Genomic DNA, 27,975 nt, shown 5'->3' on the forward strand with positions numbered 1-27,975 from the left:
CAACTCCCTCCAAAGGCCAAATCTCAGTCTAGTCTTTTTTTTTTACATCGCCATTATCCATAGCAGGCCTCTCATAGCCCTTTTCTGGACTGACCAGGTCACCATCACCCTGCTCAGTGTTAAAACGAGGAAAGTCACATAGTCAAGTCATGTAGAAAAAGGATGTAAGTTCATTTTTCAATTTATATCTTCAGTTACAGCTTACAGTAAGGTGGACCTCACACGCTGGCTGAGCAGCAAGGCAGAGAACATAAATGGGAAGGATGCATTATACCAGACATTAGATTACAACCCTTACAGAGATAATAGAAAATCCAATGGACACAAGATGAAAAAAACACACAAGCAACACGTCCAACAAGTTTATCAATACCACCCCAAAACAGAACATGTTAATCAGGATCCCCGAAACCCCTCTGCTCATCCCTCAGGGTAAAATAGCAAAATGTTCATACAACATGCCCTTAACCAACTAGGAAGGGCACTAAGATAAGGGTGCAATACACATGCCCTTTGAATCTTCACAATGGGAATCTTTTGAACCCTTACACAATGGGTGTCTCACAACCCACCTCACCTCACACGCAGTGCATCGTCACAATGGATATCTTGCAATCCTTGCACAATGGGTGTCTCTCACCCTACATCGCATCACACACTGGGCAATTTACAAAAGATATCTCCCAAACCTTACACATCCCCACCGCAGGGAATCCTTGCAAATGGATATCTTTTCAACCCTACACATTGCAACACACCCAAGCCTCAAGAATGTGAGTCTTGAAACCCACGTTGCCACACACAAAGGGCATGTTTGCAATGGGTACCTTGCAACCCTTACACAGGACCAACATATCACTCAACAAACACAGTCACATTTCAGGACTAGAGATACCCAAACACGACTTCTCCTCTGGACCATGGATCCCCTTAACTATGGTCTTACATAAGGACCAACCTAACCCCCGCCGCAAACTACATTCAAACAAGACCAGGGGTTCTCAATTCCAAGAAACGTTTGGGTGCACATAACATGCCCCAGGAAAATTTGGCGTACCACACAAGCACCGACATAACAGCTCAGCCTAAGTATTTTAAAAACATAAACAACATAGCATATGCACATGCTGCATAGCACATGTAACAAATCAAAGTAGCATTACTCATCACAAAATAATTACAGCATCTCAAAATACACTCAGCTATCATTTTAACATAGCACACACCAGCATACAACATCCACATAGGCAGCAACTCCTAATGGCAATCCAATGTTTTGAACACCAGTGAGCGGTTTCTCACCCAAAATTCCCCGGAAACTGGAGAGATAAACTGGTATCGCAGTACACTGTGTGGTAAATCTATATCTGATGGAGACTACTAGCCGCAGATTCCTTAACGTAGAATTATCCCCAGGCGTGAGACTGGATCTGGAAAGTTTTCTTTGCCACTGCATCTCTGCGCACCGGGGGTAGTTCCATGTGATTCTGTCCTGTTGTCGTCCGCGGGTGTGACGTCAGCGAGGTCACATAAGACCCACCCCTGCACGCCAACATCGTTTTTTTCCTTTTCCACGTGCAATTCGGATCTGGTTTGTGCTCCGGGCCTGTTTAGGCCTTTCCCTTTCAGCTATTGTGTTTGTGGGAACAGTGTGCGGATGCCTTAGGGCTTTAAGACGTACTCGTCTTGTGGACGCCTGATGTCGGCGACAGACCCTCACCTCATTTGCATGTGGCGCTTGGGGGAAGATCACGGCTCCACTGATTGCGAGGCGTGCCAACCGTTGAAGCTGAAGTCGCGGAGGGAGCGCCGGATGAAACTTCTCTCAGCTCGCATGTCCAGATCGGCTTCGTCAGCTCGATCAGCTTCTGCGGAAGGTTTTCGAAGCAAGCGTCATCGTCGTCGTCCTCATCCCTCTCCTGTGCCGCAAGAGCATCACTCCTGTGTCGGTAAGTGTTGCAGTCTGTCCCTGAAGGCTTGTTACCGACCTGTTTGGGGGCGATGGCTCTCCGCGGTGATGCTGCCCCGCGTAGCGTACCCCTATCCACCATTTCCCGGTGAGGTGGCATCGGGAGCCCAAATGGAGACATATGCGGTGGCTTTGCAGACCCCGCTGGCTTCTCCTCCTCCTTCCCCTCCTGGGACATCGGCAGATTCCTTGCGCTGTGCGGGACCCTCCGGCGGCTCCAGCGCCAGTGCCGACTGGTTCAGTTCCAGGCTCGGAGGATGTGGGGCTGTTGGGATGCAGCCCTTCGGGGATCCCTCCTGTGGACCACGGCGCCCTGGCTTTGCCGCAAACTCCTGCGGGAGTCCCTGTGGTGTCGCGGGAGGTTGACGGGGCTCGGGTCGCATCCCGAGCACCTCTCGGCCCTTTGGACAGGCGGTTATTCTGTCTGAGGCCGAGGTGACGCTGCTTCGGCTGGCCCTAGCGGCACCACAGGGGTCGGCAGACCCCCCTCGTCCCATCATGGGTCGAGGCTGGCGGGGGACCCCTCGTACCTCCCCGGGCCCCTCTCGTCCCTCCACAGAGGCGGCTGCCTCGTCGGCGGTCGAGTCGGCCTTGGCGGCGCTACAGGGGTCGGGGGCCCTTCTCGTCCCCTTCATGGGTTGAGGCTGACGGGGGACTCCTTGTCACTCCCCGGATCCCTCTCGTCACTCCACGCAGACGGCTGCCTCACCGGAGGTTGAGTCGGCCTTGGCACCGCCATGGGGGCCGGCGGGCATCTCTCGTCCCCTCATGGTTCGAGGCTGGCGGGGAACTCCATGTCACTACCCGGGTGCCTCTCGTCCCTCCACGCAGGTGGCTGCCTTGTCGGAGGTCGAGTCGGCGCCGTCCCTTAGCCGCCTCTGGCCCAGCCCCGGTCTCCTGCGCTGTGTGATGTGGCGGAAGGCCTGTCCGGCGTCTCCTTTGGCGCTGGACGACGACGACAACGCCCTGCTCCGGATTGCGGACTCTACGGCACCGGGCAGGCGTCTGCTTGTGGACTCGTCTTCGGACGTCTCCTCTTCCCCGGAGGTTGGGCACCTGCTCGTGTCGTCCTTGCCGGAGATGAACCACCGTGTCGTGACTTTTTCCCCGACGTCATCAAAGGACGGATTCTCGCCGTGGCCGCGGTTTTCACCAGAGGAACCACAGGTCCCCCACTCCTTCTCGCCTCTTTCTCCTTTTCCGGACATGGCCCTTCCCAACTCTGATTGGCTTAGGGGATGGCCGCCTTAGCTTTCAGCCGTCGCCAACAGAGGAGCTGCTTCCCCACCACGGGGCTCCACGGAGGCGGGTGCGGCCTTCGCTCGCGCTGTTTCCACGATGTGGGAATTTTGCGCATGGGTGATCCAGCTGCCCATTTCACCGCGGATCATCTTCTGGAGGCTCTTCACCAGGGCTCTGGTGGGAGGGAGCTGATGCTTCCCTTTGAGGGTTCGCTCCGTTCTTCTCTAACCTGTGCTTGCGGGCTCTCTGCCACGGGGATCCAGTGCCCCCACACTTTCCGTGCCGGCACCTTCCAGCACCGCGTGACCCGGTGTGTCTTTTCCTCCACCCCTCTGCCAGTGGCCCCCTTTTGCGGACTGCCTTTCTCTGCTTGGTCGTGCCATGGCTTCTTCGGTTGCCCATCGCCGCCATGCTTGGCTTCAGGACAGTGTGTTCCCGGAAAATGTTCGGGAACGGCTGGTGGATCTTCCCTTCGATGGCACTCTTTGTTCCACGCCCCGGCAGACTCGGCCATCCGGAGGTTCTTGGCGGGGCTTCGGCCTCCTCCTCCTCCTCCTCCCCCCTCAGTGACCTGTGAGTTGATCTGGTTTTTGGGAGGTGCTCTTCCGTTGGGGCGGGTCGCCCAGTTGTGTGATCTGTGTGATTTATGTGCCTGCAAGTCCTCTTTTGTTGTGACTGTGGCTCTGTTGGCTGCTGGCCGGCCCTTCTTGACTGTGTGTTTTTGCTTTGGGTTATCTACACCAGGTTGGCCCTGAGATTAGGCCTTCTGTTTTTTCGACAAGCCTTCTGCAGGGATTTTTCCCACGGATCTTTCTGTTGTCCTCTGCTGTGGAAGTTTCTTCCTAAGAGGGTTCCCATGTCTTGGGACTGAACATACGCTATGTGGGGTAGTGGTAGCTGTTATATAGCTTGTTCTCTGCTTGGGAGTTGTGGTCGCTTTCGGGACTCTGCTCTCCCTGGCGTTTAGGTACGTTGCAGGTGCAATTCCCTTCTGGTTGGTTAGGAATGCCTTTGGTGTCCCCCCAGGGTATCCTTCTCCGGGGTCGCTGCACTGTAAGCCTGGTCTTACCTGCGGTTTGCGGCCTGGCGTCATGGCTCTGGTTCCATGTCTATTTGTGTTGTGTATGCGGATCCCTCCCATGAGTGTGTCCGGGCCCTTCTTCGCCTTCCTACTCTTTGTCTTGGGGGCTGGGATGGATTTCTGTTCCTCCCTCTTTCAGGCGCACTCTGCCCGGTCTTCCTGGGTGCCCCCGGGCTACTCTTTCTGCTTCCGCCTGCTTTACTGCTGTTGGCTCTGTTCTGTCTGGTTTATTGACTTCTGGCTGTGGTAGGCTCAGCTTCCCTCGTCCCGCAGTGTGTTCCCGGTGGGGGGGCTTGCCTTCTTTTTGACTCGTCTCCTTGGTGTCTCTAGGTTGATATTCCACCTCTTCCTTGCCTTGGGTTTGGATGGAGGTTTTGTTGCCTGATATGGGCAAGTGGGGCTTCAGCCTCCTCTTGCCTTGCCCCTGTTTCCTCTGCAGAGTGTGAACGGGCTTCCTCTTCTTTTCTTCCTTTCTTCTTCTCGCATCCCTCCTTGGGATCAGTTGTGTTCTGACTGTAGGGGTTCCCCTTGCCTGAGGGGACAGGGCCCCTCGCCCTCTCCGTCGACTCGTCCCCCGTGGGACCCTTTGTTATGTCCAAGCTGGTGGGGTCCTCTCGCAGACCCTCCTTCCCCGTGGGTATCTATTCTACGTTAAGGAATCTGCGGCTAGTAGTCTCTATCAGATGTACAAGTTACTTACCTTCGGTAACAATGTATCTGGTAGAGACGATTCTAGCCCCAGATTCCTTCACGACCCGCCCTTCCTCCCCGTTCTGAGAGGGCCCTTAGCTTGGTCTTCCGCACTCTCCTGCCTCTGGGTGCTTTGTCTCCTGCAAGTGCCCTCTTCCACTCCTCCCTAGCGGGATGCTTGTTTGGTGGGTTTGTATCCACTCCTTCCTTTCTGGTACTTGCTTGGTGGGTTCATGGGGACTCTTGCATCCCTAGACCCGCACTCCTCCCTAGCGGGATGCTTGTTCGGTGGATTTGCATCCACTCCTTCCTTTCTGGTACTTGCTTGGTGGGTTCATGGGGACTCTTGCATCCCTACACCCTGGTGTTTCCAGTGTGGGCCCTTCTCATGCTTCCCCCTTTTCTTGCTTGGAGTTTCTGACACATGTGCAGTCCTCTGAGTCGGGTTCTCTTGGCTGGACCTCAGCCTTAGCTCCTTTCAGGGGACGCAACTCTCCTTGATGGTGTCGTCTTTGGGTACATTGTTGTTACTCTTCTGGACTCCTTGTCCTTCACTGTTAATGGACTGTGGTTGAAGGCTTCTTTCGTCTCCTGCACAGTTTTTCACATGTTTTTTTTCTGTCTCCAGGGAGAATGTTATATTTGCTTGCAGAGTTGCTTTGCAATGGCTGTGCTCTGCTCTTCCCTTCTATGACTTTCGGTGCCACCGTGCCTGGCACTTTCTCCGAATGGGCTGTTCCCCTCCATTCGCTTCTTTCCTTTCTGTTTATCTGCTACTTCGCACACTGTTCCCATATTCTCACAGTTTTTGTTTGTGATGGCTCCGCGTTGTGGCGCAGAAAATATCTCCGAAGAAAACTGATGTCGGCTCTCCGAGGTGGGGCTCATGTGACCTCGCTGACGTCACGCCTGCGGACGACGTCAGGACGGAATGACGTGGTACCGCCCCGGCGCGGAGAGATTATGTGGCAAAGAAAATTTTTCGGATCCAGTCTCACACTTGGGGATAATTCTACGTTACGGAATCTGCGGCTAGAATCGTCTCTACCAGCTACATCGTTACCGAAGTTAAGTAACTTGTACGTTCGAGGCATGTGGGCTGCTGAATTCATATCTGTGCATAGATCGCCGCCTAGTGTTGGGTCCGGATGATTGGGCATTGTTGTCCTGGAAGAGTCTTCGAAGTATCACGAGATAGGTGGCTCCTCCCTCGGACTACATGCGCATGGGCATCCTCTCCATTCTTAGATTGTTTTTTTCCGCCATTGGGTTCGGATGTACTTTCCTTTACTCGAAGTTCGGAATCGAAAACAGTTATTCTATATATTTATTTTTTTTCGATCGGTGCAAACAAACTTTATTTAGAGTTATCCAGCTTCGGACGTCGAATCGGGCTGCGGGGCCTTCTCGACGCCACGTGGACCGGTCGTCAATGGAACGGACTCCTTTCAAAAGATGCCCTCAATGTAACGCTAAATTCCTACATACAGACAAACACCCTGTATGTAACAGATGCCTATCCCCAGATCATAACGAAGACGACTGCCTAGCCTGGGCCCAGTTTCAATCCAAAAAGACTATCCGGAATCGAAGGGCCGCTAGATTAATAATGCAGCAATCAGCGCCGGAGCCTGAAAATATCTTCGACGATGAGGAAGAACTTATCGAAGCCGAAGAGTCGGAGGGACAGTCCAATTAAGACTCCAAGCAAGAATACAATTACTACGTCGGTGACGTAGAAGACATCGTCGAGGTAGGAGACGACGATCAAGGGATTGGAGCCGACGAGGACGACTCCAGTGACGAAACGGGGTGAACCGTGAGTACACCGCCCCACAAATACATTACGTCAGTTCCAAAGGCTCAGGTTGCGACATCGCCGGAAGGCCTTAGCCAAAATCTCGATACCGATTCTTTAGCCCCGCACTCCAGCTCGGCTAAGAATATTCAAAAAGAGCCATCTCATAAACAGTATCAAAAACTGGTGGTATCGAAACCAAAAACAGTGGAACCGAAACCAAAACCGAAACTGATAGACTATACAGTCTTCGGTCCGAACTACGTAGACCCATCGGAGTCGAACAAAAAGGTCGCCGAGCCGAAAGTCAACGTACCTATACAAACTCCGAAACCGAAGGCTGTCGGCCCGATAAAATCGTCTCCGACCGCCAATAAAACAAAAGGGGTTCTTCAAGAAGGCCTTGATCCCAAAAAGGTTGTTGAACCGAAACAGAAAGTCTACAAGCCAAAAGTGGTTCCGTCGAAGACTATCGAGCCGAAGCCAATCAATCCAAAGAAGAGCATCAAGCAGAAAACACAAGGCATCGTTCCGAAACAACAGCTTCCGAAGACGCCTTAAGTTCAAAAGGGGACGATCGAGCCGACTACAAACGTCGAACCGATCAAAACATCGGTTCCGAAGACCCAAACAAAGCCAAAAAACACTGTTGGAATACTGAAGGCACTCGGACCGATTAAATTTGGACTTCCAACTCCCCTTGACAAAACGCCAAAGACTCTTGTAACGTCAAAACTGGTCGACCCAAAAAGCAGTGTCTGACCGAAACAGTTAAAAACAAAGGCGTCGGTGCAAAAGTCAAGAACTGCTGAAGAGGAGATCTTATACCCAGACCCCTCAGCAGAAGAACAGTCAAAACTCTATATTGACCCTAAGACTGGCAAAGTTACTCTCTACAAAAGGAAAGTCAGACCAGTATCCAGTAAAGACTTCTATACTATCCCACTTAAAAAGAAAAGGGACTGTGCTACTTCCCCTATTCTATGTGAGCCTATCCATCCAGCTATGCCTAATCCATACGCATATTCACCCTCACACTCAGACGAAGAGGTGGTTGATGACGATAATGAGGGGTACATTTACCCAGTAAACTCTGACCCAGACACCCAGCCACAACCATGGGGGGAATCAGTGGACCCTTATAGCTCTACACCCATTCCAGATACACCTGCATACCCTACTAAGCCTTCCCCTACAGAGAATACAGCTGCATTTAATGCATTAATAGATAGAGCAGCCCTCCATCACAATGTAGAAATGCATGCAGACCCCGTTGAGGAGGATTTCCTTTTTGACACTTTTGCAACATCAGAAAGGTCTGTAAAAACATAACCTATGTTGAAAGGGGTACTTAAACATGCAGGAGACATTTTTAAGGAAACAATTAGGGCAAGGGTAATTAACCCCAGAATAGAGAGGAAATACAGGCCAGCACCATTAGACCCCACATATATTAAGGGGCAACTGCCTCTAGATTCATTGGTTGTATCCAATGCACGTAAACGTGCAAACTCTCAAACAACAGGAGAAGCTCCTCCTCCAGACAAAGAGTCAAAAATTCTTGAGTCTTCAGGCAAAAGGGTAGCAGCACAAGCAGCAAACACATGGCGTATTGCAAATACGCAGGCCCTGCTAGCTAGGTACGACAGGGCACATTATGACACCTTAGAAACACTCCTCCAGCATTTGCCAGAACCTTACAAGGAACAAGCTGAGGAACTAGTACAGGAGGGAAAGTTAATAACCAATGCCTCCATTAAATGTGCCTTAGACGTTGCAGACACAGCTGCCAGGTCAATTAACACCAGTGTTATGCTAAGAAGACATGCATGGCTTTGCATCTCAGGTTTCAAAAATGAAGTTCAGTCCACTATATTAAATCAGCCAGTGAATCCAGATTTCTTATTTGGCCCAGCTGTTGACAACATTCTGGACAAAATGAAGAAAGATACTGAGACTGCTAAGTCGATGGGAGCCCTGCAGTCCCGACAACATAGGAGCTCTTTTCGTCGCTCCAATTACAGAGGAGCTGCAAGAGGTAGCTTATCACAGCAGAGCTCAAACTACAAAGGAAACACGCAAACCACCTACAACAAAAACAACAATAGAGGTGGATACCGAGGCAATAGCAACAAGGGCAGAGGAAGAGGAGGTAGTACCACCAGATCCTCTACCAACACCAAGCAGTGACTTCTTGTCACTACCCCCAGACCACATAACACCGGTCGGGATGTCTACAGCAGTTCCTACCTGTCTGGCAAAACATCACCACAGACAGGTGGGTATTGCAAATTATCCAAAATGGCTACTGCCTAGAGCTCATCTCCACACCACCCAACATACCACTCGTACACCGTCCTATGTCCACAGAACACCTCAACCTATTGCAGCAAGAGGTTATCAGTATGCTGCAAAAAGGGGCCATAGAATCAGTACCGCTAAAACATCAGGGTACAGGGGTATACTAACTATACTTCCTAATCCCCAAACAGGACGGGTCTCTCAGACCAATATTGGACCTCAGGCCCCTAAATCAATACATTCTATCAGAGCATTTCCATATGCTCACTCTACAACAAGTCTTACCACTGCTGCAGCAAGGAGACTTTGTCGCAACTTTAGACCTCAAAGATGCATACTTCCATATACCAATACACCCTACTCACAGGAAGTATCTCAGATTCACAATACAAGGTCAACACTACCAATTCAAAGTCCTTCCTTTTGGTGTGACAACAGACCCACGGGTGTTCACCAAATGCCTAGCAACAGTAGCTGCACATCTAAGAAGACAGCATATACATGTCTACCGGTACCTGGACGACTGGCTAATACAAGTAAAGTCAGCCCAGCAATGTGCCAGCCACATGTCTCGCACCATTCATCTCCTACACAGTCTAGGCTTTTCGCCGAACTACCCAAAATCTCACCTACAGCCGTCCCATGTACAACAGTAAATACTCTAGCAGCAAAAGCATACCCAAGTACAGCAAGGATCAACAGTATGCAACTGCTCATCCAAAAGTTCAAGCCACAACACTCGCTCTCTGCCCGAGTGTTTATGCAACTCATAGGCATGATGGTTTTGTGCATATTTATAGTCCCTCACGCACAACTGCACATGTGTCCGCTCCAACAGTGCCTAGCACAACAGTGGAACCAGGCTCAAGGACAATTGAAGGACCTAGTGTTGGTCACCAGTCGTGCACACAACTCTCTGCATTGGTGGAATTCTCAAAACCTTTGCAAAGGTCGACTGTTCCAAGAGCCTGTACCACAGATAGTCATGACAGCGGACGCATCCGTGTTAGGATGGGGAGCCCATGTCCTTAAGTCCACAGTGCAAGGCCTATGGACCACACAACAAAAGAAAATGCACATCAACTTACTAGAACTGATGGCAGTTTTTCTGGCACTGAAAGCGTTCAAGTTTCATTTGTGCAACAAGACCGTGTTGATCCAGACGGACAACATGACAGCAATGTATTTCATACAGAAGCAGGGAGGAACACACTCTCCACAACTATCACACCTAGCTCAAAGCATGTGGAAGTGAGCCATTCAAAGAAACATTTTTCTCATGGCGGAACACCTCTCAGGCAAGGACAATCAAATAGCGGATCTGCTCAGCAGATACAGCCATCAAATGCACGAGTGGGAGATTCATCCCAAAGTGCTACAACCATACTTCCAACAATGGGGACAACCAGACATAGACCTGTTCGCCACAAAGGAAAACGCAAAATGCCAGTACTTTGCCGCCAGGTTCCCACATCCGCAGTCGCAGGGCAATGCGATATGGATGAACTGGTCAGGCAGATTTGCATACTCTTTTCCCCCAGCACCACTAATACCGCTGGTGGCACGCAAACTACGCCAGCATCCAATGACACTAATCCTGGTTGCTCCAACATGGGCGAGGCACCCGTGGTACACAACATTTCTAGAACTCTCCGTGGTGCCTCATCAAAGACTGCACCTAACACCCGCTCTTCTAACGCAGAGCCATGGAGACATACAGCACCCAGATCCGCAACAGCTGAACCTTGTGATCTGGCTCCTGAAGTCATAGAGTTTGGGTACCTAACATTACCTCCAGACTGTATGAATATTATCAGAGAGGCAAGAAAAAAACTGCTACCAGAGCATGTTACGCGTCAAAGTGGAAGCGCTTTGTCATTTATTGTAAAAATAATGAAATAAACCCATTAGATGCTTCTACACAAAACATCATTTGCTATCTTTTGCACTAACATCGTTGCAATTTAGCTTATTCATCTATACGAATACACTTAGCTGCCATAGCAGCTTATCTTCAAAACAGACAGTATTTTTCCCTGTTTCGAGTGCCAGCAATTAAAGCATTCATGGAGGGACTTAAACAAATCATTCCTCCAAAACACCTACCTTCACCAGTCTGGAACCTAAACATTGTTTTAACCAGACTGATGGGACCACCATTTGAGCCGTTACATTCACGTGAATTACAATTTCTAACATGGAAGGTAGCTTTTCTGGTAGCAATTACTTCGCTTAGAAGAGTTAGCGAGCTGCAAGCCCTAACTATCCAAGAACCGTTTATCCAAATACATGCAAATAGGGTGGTGCTTAGAACCAACCCTAAATTTATGCCAAAGGTGGTATCCCACTTTCATATCAATCAGACAATAGAACTGCAAGTGTTCTTTCCAAATCCACAGTCAGTACCTGAAAGAACACTACATACACTAGATGTCAAAAGAGCTCTTCTTTACTATATTGACAGAACTAAGGATTTTAGGAAAACTAAGCAATTGTTTGTTGCCTTTTCACCACAACACAAAGGCAACCCAATTTCTAAATCAGGGTTAGTCAGATGGATCGTTAAGTGCATTCAGATATGTTATCAAAAAGCAAATCGCACCTCAACAGTTCCCCCAAGAGCGCATTCTACACGCAAACTAGGGGCATCTATGGCTTTCCTAGGAAATATTCCTCTTGAGGAAATATGTAGAGCAGCCACATGGTCTACACCACATACCTTCACAAAACACTATTGTGTAGATGTACATTCCAAACAGCAAGCTGCTGTAGGACAGGCTGTTCTCAAAACTCTTTTTCAGACTGCTGCAGCTGGCACAGGTAGCCACCGCTAGAGGAGATACTGCTATACATTCTATGCACAGATATGAATTTAGCAGCCCACGTGCCTCGAACGGAATATGCTACTTATCAGTATGCATCTGTTCTTGGCATGTAGGGCTGCTGACATTCATATCGCCCACCCACCTCCCCGGTGCCTGTCGCAGCTGTAGCATTCATTCTTTCTTGCATGGACATCTCCTACTTTACTATACTCCATCTCTGCCACAATGGCGAAAAACAATCTAAGGATGGAGAGGATGCCCATGCGCACTGTAGTCCGAGGGAGGAGCCACCTATCTCGTGATACTTCGAAGACTCTTCCAGGACAACAAAGTGCAATCATCTGGACCCAACACTAGGCGGCGATCTATGCACAGATATGAATGTCTGCAGCCCTACATGCCAAGAACAGATGCATACTGGTAAGTAGCATATTCCTTCTCCCTCAGTCACACGTAGTCTTGCATTTCCCACAAAAGTGCTTGGTAAACAGCTTCCGACTATCCCTTAGAGTGCACACAAGCCTCAAACTTTGCAGACCTAAAATGTCTGAAATATGCATGTCCTCCCCGGTGCCTCACACAGCAATAGACTATATCCGCTCCGCATTCTACTCCTAGTACTCCGTGGTTTCCTTCAACATGCTGTCTCACAGCCAAGGACCCGCTGTGTTCCCCGTAGATCAGTATTCTAGCCTTCAGCCACACGTCACAAGACAGATGGCTCTGGTGTTTCACCTGTTCATAGTCCAACTCGTGCTCCCTTGCTTATGCTCCAAAATACAAGTCTTCACCCGATAGGGATGATGACAACTCTCACCGCCTGTGACTTCGCATGACACAGAGCCGTCCACACAGGCATTTGATCTCGGAGAGGCACTCCTGATAGCATGGCAGCCTCGCGGCCATTGAAATGGTGCAGCACAGGTATAAGGACACATGCAGCCCACCCCAAAGAGGCATGTTAGAGTTCAGTTGACAGCGCGATGCGTAGGACCCACTTTGCGCAGCTTACCAATCTTGTGCTTCCAATGCCAGCATTACACCATCTGCTGCCCATTTACTTGCATCGCTTGTAGCGTAACCATACTTCACTTGCTGCATTCGGTGTAAAGTAGGGCTGTCCGTTTCATCTTCAACATGATCCTGATTGCACCATAGTAACATCACAAAACGGAGCATACAGTTGGCAAACTAAAACAGTCCAAAGCACTGTCCTTCAAAACAAATGTTTCAGGTTCCTTTAAAGTTAGCACTTCCAGTTCCACTCAAATTCAGTGCAACAAGTTTACTTAAACGTAGTTGGTTTCTCTGAAATAAAAGCTGTGGTACACGTAGTTTGATGCAGCCACAATTTCAATCAGAAGCATGCCTGTTCAAATGTCCTGGACTGCAGGCTATCTGATGAAAATGGACACCGGTGAGGCTACCAGGTGCATCAATCTCTTTTCCTTGGTAATCTAAGTTTCATGTGCAGTTCCTCTAGTTACTTCTTAGTATGTCTTAATTTGTTCTGTTCCTGCATTAGCCTTCCCTTCACGCTTGGATCTTTTTCCGCTCGTCGCCAGTCTTAAAACGAAGGAAGCCACGTAGTCAGGTCAAGTAGAAAAAGGATGTACGATTATTCTTCAAGTTATATCTTCAGCAACAGGAAAATGGCAGGTTGCAATGTAATTCCCCAGCAGGAGCAGCCTCCTTGCTGCTCAGCCCATACACTCCAACTGACTCTTATCCCAGCACAGACACTCTCAGCATTCTAATGACCCCACACGCTGGCTGAGCAGCAAGGCAGAGAACATCAATGGGAGGATACATTATTCCAGATAGTCGATTACAACACTCAACAAACTTTCAAAGACATTTTTATCAACAACCTGAAGCTCACACTTATCCCTCTACCTTCTTCCTCCACAACAATAGGCATCACCCTTTTAAATAACGTCAGGGTATTTCTGGGAACCCATATGGACACCAACGCTCCAAGTAAAAATCAGAAGTCCAAGTAAAACCTTTCAGTACCCTAAAACTCCAGAAACCCGGCAACATCAAATGGTCCATCCACCGGCAAAAGGGGAGAAAAACAGAACCCAAGTGACATCATGCTTCATCAAAGCCCTCTTTTCAGATGCCTTTTCACTCCTACTCACCATGTCCAATGTTTTCCTCACTCACGATATTGTCAAGGAATCTCTCATGACCTACCTGATCCTCACACTCTTGAAGAAACCTATACCTTGGGATTCCTAATAACTGTTAACTGCATCAACATTTGACAAAATGCCTACACCACTCAACTTGCCTTGAAAGTCAGTTCTGCTGCAGATGCTCAATGTTTCGAACACTGACTGTGACTCATCCAGACCTGGATGTTCACACTTATGTAGCTCAATCAGTCTAATTAGAAGTCCTGCTATTCACAAAGAAAACCAAGCAACAGCTGGCTAAAATTGGCTCATTGACATGAACCTGAATTTATTTGTACACTGCCAAGTCGTCTTATATTAGGTGTGAGAAGCTTATCCAGGTTATAATGGAGAAAAACAATGCAGCAAGTTCCAGAACACAAAAAATAAAAGCAGTGCCAAGCACTCCTATGCTCTGCTTGTTAAGTAGTGAAATCTGCAGCCTCCATTAAGTGCTTCCAGGCTGTCTATTGTTGATGAAAGTAGCCTGCTCAGCTAATGCTGTTAATTTGCAATACCTTTGTACTCCTGAATGAGAAATCCCAAATTGCAAGTACCGGATTTCAAAATTAAGACCAGGAATAAATGAGCTACTCTGACCTGACATTGAACAGCTTGAGCTCCCTGCTTTTTGTCTCTGGTGCTTCCTTCCCTAGGCTGGTGTTATGTCTGTGCCTCAGTCTCCTCGTGACTTCATAATGTTGCTTGACTGTCATGCACTTGGGCCTGGCCCAATCTAGCAAACACACATGCCTCATACTTCATATTTACATACATAGTGCACGTGAGATAAGTTGTTTGGGAATAGATAGATATTTTTGATCTACTACCTTTTCTTTGTAGTCTTTGAAATGAGATATTGCAGAAATTAAAGTGTTGAACACCATGCTGGTCCAAGACGGGGTTATATCTTTTTCTTGATTTTAGGAAAATCACAGAACCATTCTTCTGATAGGAATTAACTGACTTAAAAGAAAGAAATGTGCAATTTAGATCTATAAGAGTTCAGAAGGGGTGGATTCATACTCCCTCATTATAGCTCTTGCATGGTTTTGGTAATTCTGTTCACTCACGTCTAAGGAAGTGTCCCATGATGTGCCAAATCTGTAGTATATGTGTTGCTTTGGTGTGATAGAAGTTATCCCACCACTGGTCTTCCCTTTAGAATAAGGTACTTTAGATACAGAGCTGGAACCCCTAGAGGACAACAAAAGATGAAACTTAGGAAAAGGAGATATACAAACTTGGCTTGAGCACAGACGCAACTAGTTGCTAAATCACGGTAGTCTGTTCATGCTAAGACCATGTACAGGTGTATCCCCCCTCACTGTAGTCAAGGTGTATCAACCTAGTTTGTAAGATAAACATTTGTTATAAAATGAGTATTCATTTTCAGTTGAAGAAAAAAGACAATCTCTTGGGCATTGACAAATATTTTGGCTTTAAACAATCGTGTTAATCATATAAACCTTTTCCTCCTACGTCAAATAGAAGTGGGAGCTCGAAAATCATCCATTCCATACACCAGGCAAGTTCCAAACAGACTGAAACAGGTTTTGCTTGAACATAGGTTTTTCATGCTCAAAACTGTTGATGGTGACATAGTTTTACAGGGGACGCATGAGAGAATCGGGGTGTTTGGCTGCCTAGAATGTGGTTTGATCCCTCCAGGACCAGATGTTGTCAAAACATTTTTCTAAATTTCTTACGACAGGTAAAAAGAAAATGGGAATGCAATAAGCAGCTGCTGCCAGTGTTTGACTGGTTTTTACAATGTATGTATTTGCCCTTTTTGTTGGCAGAGTAAAGTACTGGTGTTGTAAACATCTGATGGACATTTTGTGTCTGAGGGACAATGACAAAGGGCTGACTAGTACCAGGCTTTAGAGACAAGCCTATGCTGTGCAACTGTGCAGCAATCCTCTTCTTTAACGATTGAATGTCTCAGTGATGGGGTACAGTCGACCAACCTTTTGGGTGTCTTAATAAGTATAGTGAGTAATTTGTATGTAGCAGTGCATTACCAAGTAAATGTAAAATATAATTGGAAAAATTATTGTTTTTGCATTTTAGGCATATTCGGACAGCTGGAGGAGTCTTTATTGCTGATGAAGTACAAGTTGGATTTGGAAGAGTGGGCAAGCGCTTTTGGTCCTTTCAACTTCAGGGAGACGATTTTGTACCAGACATTGTCACTGTGGGCAAACCTATTGGGAATGGACACCCTATGGCTTGTGTTGTAACAACAAAGGAAATTGCAGAGGCTTTTACATCAACAGGAGTGGAATATTTTAACACAGTGAGTAAAGACGCACAACTTGTTGCTTAAAAAGGGATGCAATAAGCAAGCCAAAGCACTAGTCTGTTATCTGTGGTTTCACAAATGTAGAAAGCGTGAAGCATTAACTATAGCCTAACAGGGAAACATACAACCCATCATAGTACAAGCCTATTTCTCATCATGCGACAAATGGAAAACCATGTAAAGAAAGCACACATTTGAAGTGTAAGTAAGCCAGAGAATCCAAATTGTATCATAATAAAAGAGCATTCATGTAAGGGTTGATATGTTATACTTGGCATGGGACCTAGAAGCATTATATACCTATGCATTTCCATCTTATGCTGCATGGAGTGTGGTCCGGCACGTAACTGTGTTTGGCCCTGTAGACAGACAACCAATAAACTGCTATTATTTTTTCTGTAGTAAATAAACTCTTTTAGTAGCAGCCAGATTAACAATAGCACCGCACGCATGTCACACTCGAGAGTATCCAACATCTGCCAGTGTAGTAAAACACTGTGACCTTGATAGTAATGAGCGAATCAGGAAGATCTTGTGTAACTCCAGCCCTCCACAGACCTGCAGAGTATGTTTGAATGAGATGTGTGTGAGGTTTTCATCCCCGTATTCAGTCCAAGCAAAGACGGCTATTCCAGGCAAAAAAAAGCTGTACTTGAACTCTGTTCTCAGAAAAAGTGCATTTGAAGCTAAAACTGCTGCCTCTTGAGCTAAACTTTTGGGACGTTGGCAATTTTTTAACATTATTTGTTATTATTTATTATATTTGTCTCCAGCATGCTGCATTATTTGAGTTGCTTTTAGGGCTTTGAGGGTGGATTACAGTGCACAAGGGATGAGAGGCTACTAGATCATTTTATTTGCAAGCCCCATAGTCTGAGGGGTAATCTGCCTCATTCTGTGTGAAGGAGAAATAGAAGATCAATTCAAAATGGAAATCACAGTGGAGAACGATTGGCAGGGCAATCAGAATTGGTGGCTTTTCACATTTGAATAACATGTGGTTGTAGGGCTCCGGTGTTTATAGGGAGGTCATACCACAGGCGAGTGCTGGCAACTAAGAGGTGTCTTTCTCCTCTGCTGTTGCATTCTGTTCTTTGAACCACAAGGTTACTTTGGTTGAAGTGGAGGTGAGTGGTTGGAAGGTAACATTAGATCTTTTCCTAAAGGTAGTTGGAAGCAGAGGTAGAATCTACCCAGCACTACTCTGTGACTTCAATTCTGGACTTAATTCTCGACTCTTCTGTGTTGCAGGGTGATTTTTTTGCAGTCTTTTCCATTGGAAGGATGGCAAGTAGGTGTACAAATCATTGCTGATAAGGTGGAGGTAGAGCAGAGAATTCCATCTTTTAGCATAATATGTAGGTCCAGGTTTATGTTTTTCTTGCAGCTGTTTAGATGCAAGCTAGTTTGAACTTTCAAGGTTTATATTGAATCCTTGCCTTTTCCTATTGTTCTGAATGAATACTCTTCTTTTGTCACTTGAAGGTAAATTTGAGTTTCACCCACACATTAGTGAGAATGGAGGTTATGATGTGTTGTATCAATCAATCAACTCACCTGTTAGGGTCTCAAGGCGCTGGTGGTGTGGGGGTGCAGGTTCTATTCCATTAAGGAGGGGGTCTGTCGAAGAGCCAGGTTTTGAGGTTTCTTGCGAAGATGAGGAGCGATGTTGTCTGTCTGAGGTGGAGCAGAACGTTGTTCCAGGCTCCAGACGCGAGGAAGGAGAAGGAGCAGCCTCCCGAGCTGGTCTTTCTGGTGCGAGGGACCATGTCGTAGGAGAGCTGGGCTGATCGCAGGGTCCTTTGGGGTGCGTGGAATTTGAGTCGGCTGTTCAGGTATGCTGGTCTGGTGTCGTGGAGGGCCTTGTGTGCGTGGGTGAGCATCTTGAAGGTGACTCTAGCCTCGATGGGGAGCCAGTGGAGTGTGCGCAGGTGCTGGGAGATGTGGCAGTGTCTTGGCAGGTTGAGGACCAGTCTTGCGGCGGTGTTCTGAATGTTCTGTAGCTTGCGGGTGAGGTTTTTATTATTCCGGCGTAGAGTGCATTGCTGTAGTCGAGTCTGTTGGTGACTAGGGCGTGCGTGACAGTCTTTCTGTGTTTGAGGGGGATCCATTTGAAGGTCTTACGTAGGAGGTGGAGGGTGTGGAAGCAGGAGGACGAGCCGGAGTTGATCTGGTGGTTCATTTTGAGCTCGGAGGCCAGGATGATTCCCAGGTTGCGTGCGTGGTCTGTGGGGGTTGGCGTGTTTCCGAGGGTGGGGGCCACCAGGTGTCGTTCCAGGCATCGGGGTTTGGGCCCATGATGAGTACTTCTGTTTTGTTGGTGTTTAGTTGTAGGCAGCTGTTTTTCATCCATTTGACGACTGCTTCCATGCCTTTTCAAAAGTTGTGTCTGGCGGTGTTGGGTTTGTTGGATTGGGAGAGGATGAGTTGTTTGTCGTCTGCTTATGACAAAATGTTGAGTCCGTAGGTTCTGACGATGAGAGCAAATGGAGCCATGTAGACGTTGAAGAGCGTCGGGCTGAGGGAGGAACCCTGGGAGACTCCTCTGGTGGTAGTTGTAGGGTCCGAGAGGAAAGGGGGGAGTCTGACCCGCTGCGTTCTGCCGGAGAGGAAGGAGCGGATCCAGTCGAGGGCCTTGTCCCGGATCCCTGCGTCGTTTCGAGTCTGCATATTAGGGTGCAGTGAGAGACTATGTTGAATGCTCCTGAGAGGTAAGGAAGATGAGGGCTACTGTTTCTCCTTTGTCCAGTAGGGTGCGGATGTCGTCTGTTGCGGCTAGGAGGGCGGTTTACGTACTGTGGTTTTTTCTCAAGCCAGATTGAGAGGAGTGGAGGATGTTGTGCTCTTTGATGAATGTGGCGAGTTAGCTGTTAGTGGCTTTCTCAATGACTTTTGCTGGGAACGGGAGCAGGGAGATGGGTCTGTAGTTTTTGAGGTTGGTAGGGTCTGCCGAGGGTTTCTTCAGGAGGGGGTTGACCTCTGCGTATTTTCAGTCGTCGGGGAACAAGGCATTTGCTAGGGAGCAATTGATGGTGTGGCGGAGCATGGGTACGATGGTGTCGGCAGCTCTGTTGAAGATGTGGTGGGGGGCAAGGGTCCGTGGGGGCCCCGGAGTGGATTGACTTCATTGTCTTCAGTGTGTCTTCGGTGGTGAGGGCTGTCCAGTTGTAAATCGCTGGCTTCAGGGCGTCGAGGTGTGATTCGTGAGGGTTCAGTGTGTTGGTTGTCTTTGTCGAAGTTGTCGTAGATGCTTTTGATTTTGTGGTGGAAAAAGGTACTGAGTTTGTCGCAGAGGTCTTGTGAGGGAGGGATGCCAGTAGATTCGCTGGTGGGTTGGGCGAACTCCTTGATGCTGTTGAAGAGTTTTTTGCTGTTGTGTGCGTGTGTGGAGATTCTGTATTCAATCGCTTTTTTCCTCGTTTCTCTGATGAGTTGGTGGTGGGTGTTGATGGCGGCTCTTTGGTTATTGTGGGCTTCTGTGGATTTGGTGTTCTTCCAGGCCTTTTCGAGGCGGCGGAAAGTGTGTCTGGACTCTCAAAGTTCTTGGGTGGTAAACCATCTGGCTTTCTTGGCGTGGGTATTGTTGTCTTTCTTGAGGGGGGCTATGGTGTTTGCGCTGTCAGAGATCCATCTGTGCAGCGTTTGGGCTGCGGTGTTGGGGTCATCATTTTCCGTGATGGTTGGGGTGGAGTTGCTGAGTGAGGAGGTGAGCTGATCGTCTGTGATTTTGGTCCAGTTTCTTCGTGGGAGCAGGTGCTTGTCTATTGTGGATGGTGGGTGTTCTGAAAGTGAAGTGGACGCATCGATGGTCAGTCCATGGGAGTTCAGTGGTTTGGCTGAAGGTGATGGAGTTTCTTGTAGTGAAGAGGGGGTTGAAGGTGTGTCCTGCTGAGTGCGTGGGCTCAGTCACGGATTGGCAGAGTCCAATGTTGTGGAGGTTGTCCAGGAGGAATGTGGTGTTCGGGTCCAGTTGGTTGTCAAGGTGGAAGTTGAGGTCTCCCAGAAGGATGTAGTTGGTGGATGCGATGGTCTGCGGGGAGATGATGTCTGTGATGGAGTTTGCAAAAGGTCCGCGGGGTCCAGGGGGTAGGTAGATGATGGTTCCTTGGAGGGTGGTGGTAGGGCTGGCCAGTATTTTGAAGTGAAGGTGTTCCATCAGGTCTGTGGGCTCATCGGGGTGTATGCTCAAGTGGAGGGTGGATTTGTGGACGATGGCGATTCCTCCTTCCAGGCAGGTAGGACAGTCCTTCCTTGAGATCCTGTATCCTTGGGTAATGGCGATGGCGATGTCTGGTCCAAGGTGGTGTTGGTCCAGGTTTCGATGAAGAACCCTACGTCTAAGGTGGTGCTATGGAGGAGATCCCAGATTTCGATGGCATGTTTGTGGAGTGATCGGACATTGAGGAGTATGCATTGCAGGGTTGGGGAGGACTGGACAGCTGGGAGTCTTGCAGAAAATGCAGAGTCCATAATACTACAATGAACGCTAACCTAGAACTTAAGGACTTGTTTGGAAAGTTGTCAGTAGTAAGTCACAGGGTAGCAGAGCAGGGAACTAACCAAACTATCAAACTGTGCAAATTCTGAAACAGCAAATTGGGGAACTGAGGTACTTCATGAGAACCTGTCATTGCTTGGTAGTAAAAAAACAAAATTTAGGAGCTGCACAAAGCAAGAAATGAAGCAAAGCAAGCACAGAAGCTGCTTTCACAGTTCTCGTAAAAGGCTGACTCAATTGTCATAGCTACCGAAGAGAGTACAATAAAGAACAGTCAATTCAGAGGTATGTTGGCCAGGTAAATTATTGCCACTGGCAGAAAAGACTGATAAGCAAACAAGGCAACTTCATATACCTCCATGCCACCAATACTGATTGTCATAAAGAGTGGTACAAAGTACAGGATAAACACTGCACAGTCCTCTTGAAGACAGTCTCTTGCTAGACACACTCCCTAAAAGCCTATTCAGCACATCTGTCGGAAATTTCCTCCTTTGGCACTTCCTCAATCTGGCCCTTAAACATTAGAAGTATGTATGTATGTATGTTTATGGTACTTCTGTGACCTGAACATAGCCAAAAAGTAGTGGAGCTCTGTACATGGTTAAAGAAAAGCATAAAGGCAATGAGTAATCAATCAATCAAGTGGATTTACTTATCACCGGATAGGGTTGCCAAGGGCTTAGGGATTATGATGGTTTAGGTTACTAAGTCGTACAGCCCGGTCTTGAGTGCTCTCCAGTTTTCCAATAGAGAGGTGAATGTCTGTACCTGCAGAGGGAGGTCGTTCCAGCTATTCGCCACTAGGTAGGAGAACTTCCTCTGATGCTTCGGTGGATGTGGGGGGTGCATAGTTGTCAGGTAGGGTGTTAAAAGTTCAGGTGATGGTTGATGCAGGCTGGTCCTTGGTTGTGCAGTACTTTGTGGTTATGGATTATCAGCTTGAATTTACATCTCTTCTGTTTGGGGATCGAGGGGAGTTTTCTGAGGTGTCGGTGATGTGGGTTTGTCTGGGGATGTCGAGGATGAATCTGGCAGAGGAGTTCTGCATGCTCTGGAGTCTCTGCAGAAGGTGTGTAGTGATCCCAGCGTATGGTGTGTTGCTGTAGTCTAATTGGCGGGTGATTAATTATGGCGTGAGTGACGTTACATCTAGTTTTCAGGAGGACCCATTTGAAGACTTTGTAGCATGCAAAGTGTACAAAATCAGGCAGACAGGACTGCATTCATCTAAAACCTAATGGTCAGTTTGCTGTCCAGGATTATGTTGAGGTTTCTTGCATGGTTGTTCGGTTTGGGTGAAGGTCCGAGTTCCGAAGACCACTAGGAGTCTTTCCAAAGGGTGTTTTTTGTTGTTGCTGAAGATCAGCACTTTGTTTTGTCAATGTTGAGCTTCAGGCAGTTGTCCTTCATCCAGTAATAGCTCGGTTGTGGATGGTTATTGCATTTAGCTTTAGTGTTTATTTATTCATAAAGTTCTTTAAAGAGTTGAGTCTTCAACTCTTTCCCTAATTAAAACAGCATTGTGGCAGTCTTGATGGATAAAGGGATTTTCCAAATCCTACATATATAGAACGAAAAGGCCTGCTGCCTTTTTCTTTCTTATTTTTCTTTTTTTACACTTCTTAGTCTGTACTTTGATGGTACACAGATGTGCAGAGAACGATCAGAAATGAGAAGCTTGTCTGCAATATAAAGGAGGATCCGGATCATGATGGGTTTAAAACTTATGTAGCAGGTCTTGAAGGTGTGACTGGCAAGGGGACCCAATGGAGCTCCATCAGGATAGGGTTATGTCATATTTCATCAGGCCTTGAAGGAAATGGCTGTGGCAAATAGGATGTTCCTAAGGGGTGCCAATGTGGATTCAGGGAGTCTATAGAGTAGGGCATTACTACTATCCAGAGACTAAGAGGGCTTGAACAGCTGTTCTCATGCCGATTTCTTGAAGAATCTATTTGACTTTATTTAGAAGAGAGAGCTGTTAATAGGCCGTCTTTGTTTTTTTTGGCAACATGTTCTTTGAGGGTTAGTTTGGGTAAATCCAAGTGAAATGGCATTCAGTGAAAGTTGACGTACGAAGGCATCATGGTTCTTGTCATTGAGCCAGGTTTGTACTGTATCTTGTTTGTTGTTCCTGGCAAATAATAGTAATTCTGTTGGGATTCAGATTTCTGCTAGGTATTGAATATCCAATTCTGGATGATGTTCAAGCAGTGTTTGAGTCGTTGAATGTCTGAAGCAATAGAGATGTTCAAGTAGATTTCTATATCAACGATATTGGTCAATATTGATGATTTTGTTATTTATGAATAGAGCACAAAGTGGCACAGTGTAAAGGTTGAAGATAACAGGATACCACATGGAAGTGCAGAGCTGACTCCATAGTGCTCAGTAACTTAGTGTGGCGTGACTTATGAGATGTAGTTTCTGACTGAATGTTGTCTAGCTTCACAATATTAAGAACTTTTAAAAGTGCAGCAGTCGTTCCAGACATTATGGTCTTAAGTAAAGTAGCGCAGTGCACTTTGGGAGTTTTGGGGATTTTTATCTTTTGCATGCCAGATCATAGAGGCTGCAAATGAAGGATTTTGATTGAGTGATTACCATAACTTATCAGTTCTATTTTTTTTAAACTTTTGTATTTAATAATTGTATTTGGTTTTTCAAACATCATTTTCAAACATCAAAGTAAGTGAAAATAGTGCTGAGCAAAGGACAGAGAATGCGCAGACATAGGGCCCCATACTTAGTGTGAGATGGAGAGCACACCTTTTAATTTCTGCCTGTGGTGCAACCATAAATTTGCCCAAAGGGACAGCTTCCAGGTGTGCACCCTGTGGGGCTTGCACAGAGTGCAAACCAAAAACACTAAAGGGACAAGAAAAACAAAGGCAGGCACACTTCGGCATGAAGGGGCAGAAGGAAACCACCTCCAACAGAAATCTTGAAATATCTAGCGAAGAAGAGGATAATTCCATCGAAGAAGAGGAAGGAGAGGCTCTGACGCCAAAAAAGTCATCATCGAACTCAAGACTCAAGAGACGGAAGGATATGCGCACACAAGTATTGCCAAAAACGATGGTAGTAGTCTAGCCGAAAGCTTCAGACTCTGGGCCACATAAGACTGCATTGGCACCTAAAATCTTAAAGAACAAAGGCAAATTTAAACAAAAAGAACTCTGGGTCCCATACAAAGAATACCGCAGGTGGAAGAGACTCAGAGAAGACATCGGCCTCGAAAGATGATTGAGGTTGAGAAAAAGACAAGAAGATGGCAGCTCAGTCAACAACAGAGGAAAATTTTATACCAAAAAGTAGAGGTGTTACTGCAATCGACACTGAAGAGCGCACCCTCAAAGTAGACCACAAGAAAAGATGGCTCGAAGCCTAAAAAGCTGCACTCCTTCAAAAGAAGAAGGAATTCAGCGCCTTCCTTTAGGGATTTTGAATACCTTCGAAACTTTTGATGGAGACCACGCAGGAGGAGAATGACTTGGGGGAACTGGAACCCCCGTTGGCACCAGAGCATCAAAAAGAGGAGGAACAAGAGCTCTTCTATGAGGAGGAGGACCCAGAGGTACAGGGCCTGCACTAGGTCATCGAGGGGTCGGAGGGTGTTGAGAAACATTTGCATGACCTCTAGGCAGATTAACCTGAGGGAGCTGTAGACACTTACCCGTCAAGGATATTGCTCACCGGATGACATTTCTAAGTAGAAGCAGCTGGTTTAGAAGGTAGCAGAGAGGTACGTGGTCCAACTGGATGAACAGAAGTCAGAGATATGCTTCCTACTAGAGACACTACTGCCATCACAGAATGTAAGTCCATTCCTTCCGATGCTCCTATGCATCCTGGACCAGGAAGAGAAGCACTTAAAGATTCAGCAACCAGTAGGTCATTGATACCCCAGGTCAAGGAAAAATACAAGCATTCCTCTGCAAAAACAGGAAATACAGAAGGTGCCTTTTAAAGAGAACAGTCAAGGAATCTCCTCCACTTACTACCTTATACTAGAACCAGACAAGTCACTACGACTCATATTAGACCTACGCTTTCTAAATAAGTTCATAAAAACACAAAGATTCAAAATGACAACTGTACCTGAGGTTATCCCTCAACTCCAGCATGCCTTCCTGCAAATGCCATTAAATCACAGACACAAGAAGGTCACCTACTTCTTAATAGACAAAACACAAAAACAATTCGGAGTGCTACCCATTGGTAACAAATCAGCCCCCAGAGTGTTCTCAAAGTGCCTAGTGGCTGTAGCTGTGCCCCTGAGAAGAAAGGGAATACATGTGTGCCCCCACTTAGTCGACTGGCTAGTGAGAACAAGTTCCGGACACAGATACAGAGACAGCATAAGAGCAGTGATGACAACACTCTACAGATTGGGGTTCACAATAAATATGGAGAAGGTCTAACCCATGTCAGAATAGTAGAAGCTCTTTTTGAGAGCAAAAGTCAACACAGTACAAGTGAGGGCATTCCAGTGCGAGAAAAGACTCCTGGCTATAATGCACGAAGCTCACTGTTACCAAAAGGATCAGTCTCTGACTGTGAGGATGGTGCATACATTTTTAGGAATGATGGCTTTCTGCATACCCCTAGTACCACATGCAAGACTACACATAAGACTGATCAAAGAATGGGTCCAAATCCTGTGGTCACCAGCGACGGGGAGCTGGGAGGAGCTAGTGGTTGTCACTCAAAGAGTGCAGGACGAAATGAAGTGATGGAACAGGGCAAATATAATGGCAGAAAGACGCTTTATGATGCCATCCCCAACAGTGACAATCATCACAGACTCCTCACATATGGGATGGGGAGCTCATATGGAGAAACTTAACATTAGGGATGCATGGAAGCCATGGGAATCAATACAACAGTCGGCAGAGGAGTTGGCCTAGCGGTAAAAGCGGTCGACCTCTAATCTGGGGAACTGGGTTCGAGGCTCTGCAAAGACCCACAACATCCTATGATTCTGGGCAAATCACTTAATCTCCTGAGCCTAACAAAAATGTATGTGTCCTCATGTATGCAACTGGTGCTTGTGTAAAGCGCTCTGATACCTTCAGGTCAAGTTTGCGCAAGATAAAACCACATAAAAAAAGTCAGTGGACCCGATTCACAGAATGAACTTAAGACTCAATCCTAAACTTACTACTATTTTGTTATTCACAGAATGCACTTACTCATTTCGGTATTCACAGAATGCACATACTCATTTCGGTATTCACAGAAGGCACTTACTCATTTCGGTATTCACAGAAGTTAGTAGTCCTAACTCTAGGACTCTTAAATGCCTTCTGTGAATACCGAAAGTCTTAAAATTAGGATTTTTCTCAATTTAGTAGTAGTAAAGTTAGGACTCCTAACTTTAGGACTCCTAAATGCCTTCTGTGAATACCGAAAGTCTTAAAATTAGGATTTTTCTCAATTTAGTAGTAGTAAAGTTAGGACTCCTAACTTTAGGACTCCTAAATGCCTTCTCTTAAAATTAGGATTTTTCTCAATTTAGTAGTAGTAAAGTTAGGACTCCTAACTTTAGGACTCCTAAATGCCTTCTGTGAATACCGAAAGTCTTAAAATTAAGATTTTTCTCAATTTAGTAGTAGTAAAGTTAGGACTCCTAACTTTAGGACTCCTAAATGCCTTCTGTGAATACCGAAAGTCTTAAAATTAGGATTTTTCTCAATTTAGTAGTAGTAAAGTTAGGACTCCTAACTTTAGGACTCCTAAACTGAGAAAAATCCTAATTTTAAGACTTTCGGTATTCACAGAAGGCATTTAGGAGTCCTAAAGTTAGGACTACTAACTTCTGTGAATACCGAAAAGAGTAAGTGCCTTCTGTGAATACCGAAATGAGTAAGTGCATTCTGTGAATACCAAAATAGTAGTACGTTTAGGATTGAGTCTTAAATTCATTCTGGGAATCGGGCCCACTATTCCTTGCCTTAAAAGCCATTCAGAAGCAAATGTGGAATGAATCAATAGATATTGAAACAGACAATATAACAATGGTGTGCTATATGTGCTAACAAGCAGGCGGGAAAAAAATCCTTCCCCTTTCAAAACAGGTGATATAGAAATAAGCCATCCAGAGACAGTTAACCATAACAGTGATACATCTACCAGGAGTAAACAACATAGAAGCAGACAAACTGAGCAAACAAGGATCCACCTCACATAACATCTAGGCTTGACTACGGTAACATCTTATATCTGGGTTCCAATTCAGCTGTGATTAAGCGACTCCAACTGGTCCAGAACTCCGCAGCCAGGCTGCTATGCAAGATCCCTAGAACAGCTAGGATCTCGAAGCATCTAAAGGACCTGCACTGGCTTAGAGTTGAGAACCGGGTTCGGTTCAAAGCATTGACCTATATGTTTAAAATCAAGGCAGGGACCGCACCAAAGTACCTGCAAAAACTGGTTAGGCCCTACGTTCCTGAACGCAACCTCCGCTCTTTAAATGGAGCATACTTTGTGGTTCCTAGATTTAAACTGGCCCGTATGGGGGGAAAGTCTTTTTCCCATTTGGGACCAGTCCTTTGGAACTCCCTTCCCTTAGCCCTGCGTAAGGAGGAAAAACTCGCCAGCTTTAAGAAAGGCGTTAAAACCTTGCTCTTTGATAAATAATCGCGGTCTTTGAATGGGTTGTTTTCTGCGCTTTCTGTGTTTTCAGCCTTCCAATCTTTGCGCCGGGAAACCCTTTGTGGGTATCTGCGCGCATTATAAGTGCAAAAAATAAATAAATAAATAAATAAGTGGGAGCTGAAGGAGACAGTGATAGAGAAAGTTTTCAAAAGGTGGGGGAAACCAGAAGTAGACCTGTTCCATCACCAGAATATGCAAAATGCCAATACTTCGCATCTTGACACCCATACCCCCACCCCTGAGAATGTGCTGTCGATATACTGGTCAGGGTAATTGGTTTACACTTTTCCCCCAATCCCACCACTCTCAATGGTGATATAAAAATAGAGGGGGCGACAAGGAAGGTTTGGGTCCTATCTCTGACCGGCTTGGACCACTCCAATATACTAAACAGAACAAATAGCCAGACACGTTTACTTTTTT

The 27,975-nt window shown here is 46.7% G+C and overlaps 1 protein-coding gene across 1 annotated transcript in view; it reads left to right on the forward strand.

Moving 5' to 3' along the window:
• Positions 1 to 27,975, forward strand: part of PHYKPL (5-phosphohydroxy-L-lysine phospho-lyase) — a 508,199-nt gene that overhangs the window by 307,245 nt on the left and 172,979 nt on the right. The window contains exon 8 of the mRNA XM_086931482.1: positions 16,160 to 16,385. Coding sequence (XP_086787608.1) covers positions 16,160 to 16,385 — 226 coding nt within the window. The remainder of the gene's footprint in view (positions 1 to 16,159; positions 16,386 to 27,975) is intronic.

This window comes from Lissotriton vulgaris, chromosome 7, assembly GCF_964263255.1.
Source record: "Lissotriton vulgaris chromosome 7, aLisVul1.2, whole genome shotgun sequence".
Classification (NCBI taxonomy): Eukaryota; Metazoa; Chordata; class Amphibia; order Caudata; family Salamandridae; genus Lissotriton; species Lissotriton vulgaris.